Genomic DNA, 12,282 nt, shown 5'->3' with positions numbered 1-12,282 from the left:
TTCTAATTTATTGAGAAGATGCACCTGTATATATATATATATATTTTTTTTTTACAAGCAATGTATAAATTGCAAATATTGAATTGTTATATTATACATTTTTGTCAGTTTTGTCACGGACATATTTTTGGAGGGCTCTTAAATGCACAAAATGGACTTTAAAGCTTTTATTTTTCCCTGTCTTCTGCCTTTGAAGTCTCAGGTCATGTCGCTAATAAAGGTTTGGGATTGTGCATGTTCTTGTAGCACCCTCATTCAATCAGTGTTGTCATGACATCATTTCCTCTGACTCCAAAGCGATTAATCCCAACATTAGGCTCAGACTCTGCTTTTTTGTTTAATCGATAAATGTTTTATTTGATAGTACATAAATACATTCGTTTAAGTTTTTGTTTTCAGCATTCAGTTATTAGATTAACAAACGCTCTCTTTTGACATTAATGTTTTATACAGGGAAAGAAGGCATGGTAATCAGCTAAATATCAGCCGATTTATCATTGTATCTGGATGTAGGAAATCCTCTCTAGTTCCTATAAGTGCTGAGTGTGAGATTAGCTGATCGGCGCTCCGGTCGTGACGAGTTTGTAGTACGCGCCCTTCAGGCTCATGAGATAGTCATGCGTGCCCTTCTCAATGACGTAACCCCGTGACATCACCGCTATGATGTCAGAGTTCTGGATAGTAGAGAGACGGTGAGCGATGACGATACATGTTCTGCCTTCTCTGGCTTTATCCAGCGCTTCCTGTACAGTCTGACACACACAGACAAACACACGACTGTATGAGTTCTCAACAACAGGAAGATCCTCTCAAACTGTAGTTCTGGCTTTCCTGCTCACCTTCTCACTCTCTGTGTCCAGTGCTGAGGTGGCCTCGTCCAGCAGAAGTATTTTGGGGTCTCGTATGATCGCTCTGGCTATGGCAATGCGCTGCTTTTGGCCACGGGACAGCTGGGAACCTTGGGAACCAACATTAGTGTCGTATTTCTGCATCATGGGACACATAAAAACAATTAACTTAATTAAGCTCAGCCGTATACTTGCTTGATGCACAAGAACAAATCTCATTGGTTCTCACATGTCAAGCAAGCATGCTTGAGCTTCCGTTTGCCATAACTGATGTGTGTGTTGATAAATGTTTATATGTGAATAAAAGCCGAAATTAAATCTGTTCATCAAATAAAGCAATCATGTCTCTTCAGAAATTTTTGACTGAACAGTTCAATTCATGTGGATTAGTTTTATGAATGTTTTGAGGTGTCAAAGTGATAGTTGCATAGACTGTCAATGGAGGGACAGAAATTTCTCAGATTTCATTAAAAATATCTTCATTTGTGTTCTGAAGACAAACAAAAGTCTTAGGTTGATGATACACGGGGCAACTTTTTTTGAGCAATGTTTCTTGGGCACTTTCCCATTGAGAATGGGTAAGAAATTTCAATATGGATACTTTAGATCAGTCGTGGGTCCTGTGTCTCACCTGGCTGCCTGTTGACAGCAACATTAACCAAAGTTGCCCGACAACATTGCTCAAAAAGTTGCCCCATGTATCATCAGCCTTACTGAGTGCAAGTAAATGATGGCAATTTAAATTTTGGGGTGAACTTTCCCTTTAAAACTTCAAACTTAAAATTACTTCAAAATTAAAACTGCTTCAAGCTTAAAATCTTCAAACTTCAAGCTTTTCAAACTATCAGGCTAGCCTTCCTCAAGCCAACATAATGTTGCATCAACTTCTGTTGTTTTTAAATGTCCTTTATAAATAAATTACTTTAATCTGAAGACGTGAAGAGCTTAGAGTAGAATTAAAGCAGAGTTCGACACAAAGTGAATGCAGCATTAATTCAAAATTCTTATAATATGAAGATTCCCCATTGAACACCTCAGGAAGTGACATGACAAAGTCATGCAGCTGGGCTTTCTTGGCTGCGGCGATGACATCATCCATGCTGAGATGGCGCTGATTGTCTCCGTAGCGGATGTTCTCTTCTATACTGCAGTCAAACAAAATTGGCTCCTGAGAGACGATCCCAATCTTAGAGCGCAGGAAAGCAACATTGGCCCGAGTAGATTCACGGCCATCAATGAGCTAATCGATAAAGAACACTGATTAGATCCCAAACTCAGTGTTTCAGAAAAAGAATTTGATGCAAAAACCCAGTTCAAAATCTGTGAAAAGTCCCAAGAGTTTTCTTACCACACGTCCACTGTTAGGATCATAGAATCGCTCCAGTAGTTGAACGCTGGTGCTTTTGCCACAGCCGCTGCTGCCCACAAAGGCCAAAGTCTGTCCCGGTCTAACACTCACACTCAGACCATTCAGAACCTGAATATCTGGCCGGGACGGGTACGTGAACTTGCAGTCTATAAACTCAATGTCCCCTTTAAAATGATCCTAAAGGAAAGAGAAAGAGAGAGTTTACTGTCATTTTAAATGACGGTCAGACTGTGTCTTCCTGCCTATGCAGAACATTCTTATATTGCTGCACAAAGAAACAATGCAGTAGTAAAATGCAACGTTTAAAATATTTTGTTTATATATTCTATATATATATGATTATATATTCTAAATATAACAAATTATGTTCTGTAACAGATACAATGATTCTGGAATGTACACTTCCTTTTAATAGTTTAGAATAATTCGGGGGGTTTTTTTATGTTTTAAAATAAATCTCTTATGCTCACCAAAGTTTCATTTATTTGATCAAAAATCAATTTAAAAAAATGTTATATATTATTACAATTTAAAATAACCATTTTCTATTTTAATATATTTTAAAATGTAATTTATTTATGTGATGCAAAGCTGAATTTACTCCAGTCTACAGTCACATGATCCTTCAGAAATCATTCTTTAATTTGTTTATTTCATATTATTTTTTTTATTTTTTTTCTTGTTTTGTTAAATGTTTGTCTACTGGGGGAAACTAACATAAACATTTATAGTGTTTGTAACGTTTTTAAACACTTTGTTTTACTTCTGAATGTAATTATTAAAATGCGACTTATCTGTGTTTTCTTTCTGTCAGCAATGCAGTTTTGACCCTATAGTGTGACTTTTTTTTCTGGGAAATACGGGACAAAAATGATTGGTACTGATAACTAGATTTACCCATTTGTCTCCTTCATCGCTGTAGACGCTGATTTTAGGAATGTGGTCGAGTAGCTGGAAGAATCGTGCGGCAGAGATCTTGGCTTTGGCGTAGTCTGGCGTGTATGATGACGCTCGGCCGAGAGCTGTGCCACTGGTTACAATCGCTGAAATCACCCTGTAGTGATAGAACCTTGCCTAATTATGACATCTGTTTACTCCAACTGTAAACCAAAAAACACTGTTTCATTGTTATTTCACCTGAAAACAAAACTGAAGTGTAGCCCCTCTTGATAGACCAGGTATCCACCGAATCGATAGGAGGCAGAGTTTGCCATGAAGACCACGCACTGCGCAAACCCATAACAGGCGCCATAAACATTAGCCTTCTTCAGCGCGGCCTGGTACGGAGCCTCCAGCTGTGCCTCGAACATTTCCACAAAATTACGCTCTTTTCCCAGGCCAGCAATGGTGCGGATGTTATTCAGTGCTTCCCCAGATATCTAAACTCAGAAACAGACAGCGAGACATTCAAAATGCCTAGATTTGACCATACTCTAGTCTAGCCTGAGCTCACCTGTCCTGCTGCCTCCATGGCCTCTTTGTCCTGCTTGGCGAATCCAGTTAACATCTTAGCCTGAAACCCTCCAGAAAGAGCCAGGAAGGGCAGGAAGCACAGGATGACCAGAGTGAGCTTCCAGCTGAAGTAGAAGGAGATGATAATGGCCACACCGATGTTGGTCAGAGAATTCACGATCATGCCGATCTGGGAACCTGTGGCCTGGGGTGTCATTTAGTGTAATTAAGCTTCATTTTTATTGAAAAGTGTCAGGTCATCTAGAAGGATCTGCTGAATGTTTTTCTTACTCCCTGGACTTGTGAGGCATCAGTGGCTAGTCTTGTGGTCAAAGCACCTGGACTGTTTCGGTGGTCATCAAACCAGGCGATCTCCTGTCCCAGCATCGCCTGAAAACCCAGACACCTCAGTCTACGAGTCAGCAGCTCCCCAGATTTAGAGAATGCATAGCCCTGAAAGAAAGAACGAAAGAAGTAGCTGTAAATAAATACTATCTAGATGTTGAAAACGCAAATGTAGACCCAAGACGCTATGCAACTACAACTTATGCCGAGTTCACACTGCATGATTTTCAAACTCGTCGGATCGCCGTTGTTTTCACACTGCATGACTATCTGGGGTAGCATTCAGTTGCTACTGTGTTCACACTGCACGATGGACGGCGATTTCACAAAACCTGTCGGCGAGTGAAAAATCGGGCTAAAATCGTGCAGTGTGAACTCGGCATTACACGTCTAGCAACAAATTCTGATTGGAATGCAATTCAAAAAGGAACATGTGTTGCATTCCCAGTGTTGCCAAAAGGGGGCGCTACTATAGAGTATATTAGTGTAAAAAGTCTTCTACAGTTTTGCCTTTTTTTGGTCAGCAGCTGCCATGACAGAGCAACAGTTTGAAGAGAATCTTGCAAAATAAGCTATATATTTATAGCTACCTAAATAATATAGCTATAAGAACTATGCACGAACAGCTTGTAACACTCCAAAGAGAAAGGAAAATTTGAAATCGCATCATATGACCCCTTTAAAACAAAAACTTAAAAATGTTGCCTTACAGCTAACCGAAATCAAAAATTCTAAATAGAACATTTACTAAAATTAAGACTGAAATAAAAATAAATTAAAGTTAAATAGAACAAAATATAATAAAAAATTCCAGGAGCACATACATTACTAAAACTAAAAACAAAGTAAAAACTAAAAATCAAAAAATTAAAGCTAATTCCAAATAGGAATCAGCACTCTCTAGTATATAAATAATGCAAAAATAACACTGCATCCTATTCCCCTACTGCAGTTCCATTTCTTTGTTTTTTAGTTAGCCTTCAGTTGGCAAGCTAACAGTGCTAACTCATTAAGAAGTGCTCTTTTAATTAGTGAGAATAGTGTATCAATGAATATTTTTGATCAGGCATTGAGGTAGAGGGACAGGATTCTGTTAGCAGACAGTATCGTGAACGACACCTGGTTTATACTGGCCCAGGCTTTTGAAGGTAACTCTATCGCCCCCTTAAGGTGTAGTGCTTCCACAGTAAAGAAAAAAAAGCATAGAATTGTTGGTCCACCTGTAATAGTTTTCAAAACTTTCATGAAAAGGCTTAAAATGAAGACAAACCTGCAACAGCTGAGTGAAAAACGAAACCAAACCAACGACTACAAAAAACAGACAGATTCCATTAATTTCCCTCCGTTGTTCAACAGGGTCAGGCATCGAGAAGGTCTGCAGGTAAAGAGAGATATAAAAAAAAAAAGTCACACTTACAGCAAACACATGGACTAGAGGAGAACAGCCGGCGGAAACCTCACCGCCAGGATTTGGCTGAAGAGGAGAGCGTAGACGGGGTTCACCCCTCCATTCACAGCGGCTCCAAAGCTTCCAAAGAGCATGTAGGGCCATTCAGGAGCGTTGTATTTCAGAATACGAGCCACTGGAGCTGGTTCCACCTCTTCTGAATCGTCATCAGGAAGGCCGCTCTACACAGACATACAGTATGCAAATACGTGAGATGTTTGTGATATGTTGCGTCAGGCTCATTGTGTTGGAGTCAGAGCTCTAACCTTTCCCTGGATTTCCAGAGGAACGTGGGTTTCAGAGTATGAGCGAGGGCCCAGCTCTCCAGTGATGGCCACAGACAATTCAGGTACAACGTTTGACAGCTGCGATCGAGATCTTTGGTGAAGAGAAGCCCTGCAGATACAGTGAAAGAGAGAGAGAATGGGGTAGAAAGAGTCAAACACTAATATACTGTGATATTTACATATTTCTAGGCACTTACCATTGCATCAGCTGACTTCGTATGCAATGTTTTTAGGCATTAAAATCACACTATTAATGCTAATGCGGCTAAATAGCTGTATTTAATAGCTAATTACTGCTAACACTTCTAATTCCAAACAGTAGGAATTTTCTAAAGAAAAGATTGCAACAGTCGGGTTCTGGAAGTAAAAACTCCATTCATTTTTAGCAATAACTATTAAACCTTTAAAGACAGATCTGTTGTGAGCTCTGAGGTTGTTATTTGATTGTATATGGTTTTGTTGAAGCCATCTGTTCACATTAATTCAACTTATTTTCAAAATAATCATGTTAGAATTAGCAGAAGTTTTTTAACAGTGAAAAACTACATTACCCATGATGCTCTACAGAGAATTCCACCAGTCTGAGAGTTACAGCAAGCAAAGTGTCAAAATAAATCTTTAGCCGCACACATTCCCATGAAGCATTGCAAATGACATAATCCAGTCAGTGTCCCTACCTTGTGAAAATACTAAATATTTGTATATATATATATATATATATATATATATATATATGCATATTTTGCAATAAACTTAAAATATATTGTTTATATAGATACAGCCAACAACTTTAAGTGAATAGTTCTATATTTCTCCAACATTTTTTAATTTGATTGTCATTCGCAATGCTTCATAGGATTGTAATTCTTCCACTCACTAAAGCCGTTAAATACAGTCTTGTACCTTTGTCTTTTTGTCTGATTTTCATATACTTTTTCCTTCAAATCAAGGTATGTAATGTGATTCTGTGACCAACCATCACACTACATCACCATTTGTACCTTAAGCTAGCACGATAGCTTCCTGCCCTGTTGAGACTCTTTCTCTCTGCATCAGGGTCACTGCTTGCAGCTTCCTCCATCTCTGAGAAGAGTAAGAGACAGAAAGATTAGAATTGCATCACTTTATTTGCTTATTATTTTATGTGAATATATAAATTAATACAGTGTTTTGTGCTTAAAGGGGTCATGAATTGAGAAATCAAATTTTCCTTCATGTTTTGACATGTCAGAGCTCAAAACTTACTCGTCAGTCCAAAAACAGCTTTTATTGAAACCAAGATCAGAAAACGACTCGTGACGTCATAGTGCGACAAAAGACCACCTCTGCAGAATCAGATCAACGCCTACTTCTACATCATCTCCTTTAGCTCCACACTAAATGCTTTGCAGATAGTATCACAGAAGGGTGATTTTGTAATATAAAGTTTTTGTTAACTAAAGCTATTAAAAATCATTTTTGTTAATTAAAAAAAAATCTGAAAATAAAATATAAAGAATAGATAAAAAAAAGAAGTGAAAATTGTTGATTGTTAAATGAAAAAAATGTACACTGAATTACTAAAATTACTAAAACCAAGACGGAAATAAAAATAAATTACAGCTAAATAGAAATATTTCAAATAAAAATAAATAAAAATGGCAAAAGCTTATAAAAAAATTACTAAAACTAAATTGAAAACTTGAAATTATAAAAAATAAAAGCATTTTTAAAATAAAAGCAATTATGAGGTATTTAAAATGACTTTTTAAAGAACCTAACTGCTTTTTACTCTAAACGATTTGTGAGACAAACAGAGACACTGACAACAAACTGTCAAGTTAAAATTGGCTGTTTTTCAAAAGGTCATTGGTGATGGGGTCAAAGTACCACAAGGTGCTTTGCTCCACAGAGTTCAATGCATTGGAGAACATTGACACAAGACATGTTAAAGGGACAAGAAAAATCTGTCATCAAAAGAAGATATTTTGAAGAATGTTGGTAACCAAACAGTTGATGGTAGCCACTGACTTCCATAGTATGGAAAAAAACACTTCTTCTTTTGTGTTCAACAGAAGAAAGAAACTCATACAAGTTTGGAAGAACGTGAGGGTGAGTAAATGATGACAGAATTTACTTTTTTTTTAAGTGAACTATCCCATAATACAGAGTACGGTTACACTTTAGATTAGGGAACACATATTCACTATTAATTAAGAGTTTTGCCTCAATAAGCTGCTAATTTGCTGCTTATTAATAATTAGTAAATTTTAACTAATTAACCCTAACGCCAGCATGCTAGTAATATGCATGCAAATAAGCAACTAGTTAGTAGTGAGAATTGATCCTTGAAATAAAGTGTTACCCAGAGTGGTAACAGTAGGTGAGGAAGAGTGCGTGTTACTCACCCTGTCGGGCTTTTTGGTTGAGGGCTTTGTCTCCCTGGCTCTGAAGAGTCACCAAGGTGAAGTAGACGCCCTTTCTATCCAACAGCTCCTCATGTTTTCCTCGTTCCACGGCGCGGCCATGCTCGAATCCCACAATCACATCAGCATTCTTTATCGTGGATAAACGGTGAGCGATGGAGATGGTGGTGCGACCCATTCGGACCTTCAACAGAGGATTGATGGTTGTGTCTTCAGTGATTTGGATGTAATCGTCTACTATTCTGACATATGTGGCGTGTCTGCCTGGACACGTGTGACTGTGTGTGTTGCTGACCTTGTCCAAAGCCTCCTGTACAACAGCTTCACTCTCATTGTCCAGAGCCGATGTAGCCATGTCCAGGAGGAGGATTCTGGGATTCCTCACCAGCGCCCGGGCTATTGCGATTCGCTGCTTCTGCCCGCCACTCATCTGGCCTCCACCCTCACCTACCAAAGTATCAAATTTCTAAAATAAAAAGATCAGATTAAAAATAAAATAAATAAAAAAGACACATATGTTATATGCACACTACTATTTGGGGTCTGTAAGATTTTTTAATGTTTTTAAAAGAAGTCTTTTATGCTCCCCAAAGCTGCAATTATTTAATGAAAAATACAGTAAAAACGCTAATATTTTGAAATATTACTACAATTTAAAAGAACCATTTTCTATTTGAATATATTTTAAAATGCAATTTATTCCTGTGATGCAAAGCTGAATTTTCTCCAGGCTTCAGTGTCACGTGATCCTTCAGAACTCATTCTAATTTGCTGCTCAAGAAACATTTCTTATTATTATCAATGTTGAAAACAGTTGTGCAGTTTAATATTTTTGTGGAAGCCATGCTATACTGTTTCATGATTCTTTGAAGGATAGAAAGTTCAAATGAACAGCATTTATTTGACATTTTTTGTGATATTATAAAAGTCTTTACTGTCTGTACTATTGGTCAATTCAATGCATCCTTTCTGAGTAAAAGTATTGGAACTTCTTTTTTTTTTTTTTTACTTTCAATTTGAAACAACAACAACAAAAAAGGTCAAATAATTGTAAAAAATTAAAATAGAAAAACAATATGGAAATGTCCCTTAATTATGACCTCTATGTATGTAGTGTATGTTCTGGTAGGTGATTTTGTGTTAGGTGGTCTCGTGCCTGAGGTAAGTCCATGATGAAGTTGTAGGCATTGGCCTCTTTGGCTGCTGTGACGATGTCGTCGTTGGAGACTCCCGGCCGCCCGTACCGAATGTTCTCAGCGATGCTGGTCGCAAACAGAACCGGCTCCTGCTCCACAATTCCAATCAGAGAACGCAGCCACTGGATGTTCAGACCCCGGATGTCATGACCATCCAGAGTAACCTGGAGTCAAAGAAAATGTTAGAAAAGTTTCAAGATTTCTGAATGATGTACACCAATAATGTTACAGTATGTAATGGTGATGTTTCTTTACCATCCCTTCTTTGGGGTCATAGAATCGTTGGATGAGCTGGATTGCTGTGCTCTTTCCAGCACCACTGGGACCCACAAATGCTGTCGTCTCTCCTGACTTTACCTGCAGGTTTAGCTGATCGAGGATCTGTGAGAAGGAGGTGAGTAGAGTTTGTTTAAAGCAGACCAGATGGTGTGGCTGTACTGGTGTAAATTTCAGCTGTACCTTCACTTCAGGTCGAGATGGGTAATGAAAAGTTATATTATGAAACTCCAGATCTCCTTTCACTTTGTCTAACTTATATCCAGCCTCAGAGAGACAATCGATCTCTGGTTTCTGAAAATAAGACAACATTCCTGTCAAACCATCACTCTGGATAGTGCCGGACAGAGTCTGGTGGAAGATGGATGTCAGAAATGCAATAATACAGCTGTTTCCTTTTGATTTGCTCCTGCATTGAGCTTGCTGGGCATTATCATTCTGAAATCTAGCACAGGAGGACTTTAACTCTCATTTGCCATCTGTGTAATGTCATCTTTTCATAATGTGGTCAAATGTGGTGGTTCTAATGCAACTGTCTTTATTACATTTTATTTTTTTAAATATTATCATAAAAAAACAGACTTAAAAAAAAAAAAAAACATAAATGTGTTAATATTTCTTACAAGCTGATTATTTACGTTTAACTTAGATCTCATTGAAGAGTTTCAGTGTGTTTTTTAAAACAGTTTTAGATTTGAGCAGTTTTATTTCAGTATTATTTATATATGATTATAGTATTTATTATTTTGAATAAGCTTTAATTTTTCTACTTTCAATTGTATTTTTTCATTAATTTTTGTTACAAACAGAATTTGAAAATGAAATGAAAAATTATTTAAAAAACATAAATGTGTTAATATTTCTTTTTCATTTTACATCACTATCCTAAAAAAGAACAGATTATTTACAAGTTTAAATTAGATCTCACTGAAGATTTTCATTGTGAATTTTGAATTTTTTTTTTTATTTAATCAGATTCATTTTAGTATTTAAATATGATTACAGTAGTTATTATTATTTGGAATTAGCTTTAATTTTTATACTTTCAGTTGAAGTTTTTGTCATTTTGTTATGTGCTTTTGTCATTTTTATTTTTATTTTTTTTTGGGGGGGGGGTTCTATTTATATTTAATTTATATTAATTTTAAGTTTTAGTAATTTTTAGTACTTATTTTAGAACCTATTTTATTTCAGTTAGTTTTTCATCTTATATCATTTTTTTTTTCATTTCATTTCAGCATTAAGTTAATGAAAAGCTTTTATAGGTTAGTTTTAGTTAGTTTTTTTTTGTTAACAATAAGAACACAGATATTAGTCTTTTTTTAGTGATGTCAGTACTAGATGCTACTGGTTTGTGTGACGTGGTTGTCTGTGGTTCTTACGCGCTCTATTGTCTCAAAGATAATGGTGGCGGCTCCTCTTCCAGCAGCAAAAGCCTCCAGACAAGGAGAAGCCTGGCCCAGACTCAGTGCAGCAATGAGCACGCCAAAAAATACCTGTGAACAAAAAAGCACATGTGATATCCAAACAACGAATGACAATAAAGTCAACCATGATGTGTGGGTTCTTTTGCATGTGAGATTATGTGTGTACCTGCAGTAATGTCCCTGGACTGTACTCTTGTGTGTCCACCACTAAGCTGGATCCATACCAGAAGGCCAGTGCATAACACAGGAAGATGATAAACCACATGTACCCTGTGAAAAACCCCATGATCAGGCCTTTCCTGATGCCCCATCGCTGGGCAGAGACTAGATTACGGTCATACCTGCAGAAAATATTTAATTTAAAGAGTTTGAGGGTTAAATTATGGTATCAGTTCAGAGAAAATAACACACAGTCGGTAGTGATTACAGTACAGTGTGGGAGTCATTATGCGTGAAGATGATGGTTACCTCTCCACCTCTTTTTTCTCGCCGCCGAATGCTGCCACCGTGCGTACAGAGGATAAAACCTCATCCGCTACTGCACCTGCTTTAGCGTATGCCTGCAGCTCCATTCCCGTCAGCTTTGCCACAAACTAGACAAACACATACAAACAAAACAAGTATTCATTTATTGTAATTAAAGGGATAGTTCACCCAAAAATGACAAATCTGTCATCACTTACTCAGCCTCAAGTTGTTCCAAATCTGTATGAGTTTCTTTCTTCTGTTGAACATACAATAAGATATTTTGAAGAATGTTGGAGAACAAACAGTTGTTGATCCCCATTGACTTCCATAGTATGGGAAAAAAACATACTATGGGAGTCAATGGGGACCAGGAGCTGTTTAGTTTTCCACAGAATATCTTCTATTGTGTTCAACAGAAGAAAAAAAGTCAAACAAGTTTAGAACAACTTGAGGGTGAGTAAATAATCACATAATTTTCTCTCTGTTTTGACTTCGTTTTAAAGCCATGCATTTTCATTTACGTTGCAAAAACAGACTCTGGAAAATGTCAATATCTATCTATCTATCTATCTATCTATAATCTATCTATCTATCTATCTATCTATCTATCTATCTATCATCTATCATCTACCTATCTACCTATCTATCTATCTATCTATCATCTATCTATTACCTATCTACCTATCTATCTATCTATCTATCATCTATCATCTACCTATCTACCTATCTATCTATCATCTATCTATCTATCTATCTATCTAT

At 37.0% G+C, this 12,282-nt stretch overlaps 1 protein-coding gene across 1 annotated transcript in view; it reads right to left on the bottom strand.

The window, feature by feature from the left end:
• Positions 1-342: 342 nt before the first annotated feature.
• Positions 343-12,282, bottom strand: part of abcb11b (ATP-binding cassette, sub-family B (MDR/TAP), member 11b) — an 18,134-nt gene continuing 6,194 nt past the window's right edge. Inside the window, exons 11-30 of the mRNA XM_016531565.1 lie at positions 11,521-11,645; positions 11,219-11,393; positions 11,008-11,121; positions 9,809-9,919; positions 9,605-9,730; positions 9,310-9,513; positions 8,449-8,619; positions 8,136-8,337; positions 6,750-6,831; positions 5,728-5,857; positions 5,476-5,643; positions 5,285-5,389; positions 3,961-4,122; positions 3,671-3,874; positions 3,355-3,596; positions 3,115-3,271; positions 2,197-2,394; positions 1,882-2,088; positions 840-986; positions 343-752 (exon numbers count right to left, since the gene is read on the bottom strand). Coding sequence (XP_016387051.1) covers positions 552-752; positions 840-986; positions 1,882-2,088; positions 2,197-2,394; positions 3,115-3,271; positions 3,355-3,596; positions 3,671-3,874; positions 3,961-4,122; positions 5,285-5,389; positions 5,476-5,643; positions 5,728-5,857; positions 6,750-6,831; positions 8,136-8,337; positions 8,449-8,619; positions 9,310-9,513; positions 9,605-9,730; positions 9,809-9,919; positions 11,008-11,121; positions 11,219-11,393; positions 11,521-11,645 — 3,231 coding nt within the window. The 3' untranslated portion in view covers positions 343-551. The remainder of the gene's footprint in view (positions 753-839; positions 987-1,881; positions 2,089-2,196; positions 2,395-3,114; positions 3,272-3,354; positions 3,597-3,670; positions 3,875-3,960; positions 4,123-5,284; positions 5,390-5,475; positions 5,644-5,727; positions 5,858-6,749; positions 6,832-8,135; positions 8,338-8,448; positions 8,620-9,309; positions 9,514-9,604; positions 9,731-9,808; positions 9,920-11,007; positions 11,122-11,218; positions 11,394-11,520; positions 11,646-12,282) is intronic.

The sequence above is a fragment of the Sinocyclocheilus rhinocerous genome, unplaced genomic scaffold, assembly GCF_001515625.1.
Source record: "Sinocyclocheilus rhinocerous isolate Xijiao unplaced genomic scaffold, SAMN03320098_v1.1 scaffold2469, whole genome shotgun sequence".
Taxonomy (NCBI): Eukaryota; Metazoa; Chordata; class Actinopteri; order Cypriniformes; family Cyprinidae; genus Sinocyclocheilus; species Sinocyclocheilus rhinocerous.
Note: the sequence above shows the minus strand (reverse complement) of the source record. Positions and strands in the feature narration are given on the sequence as shown.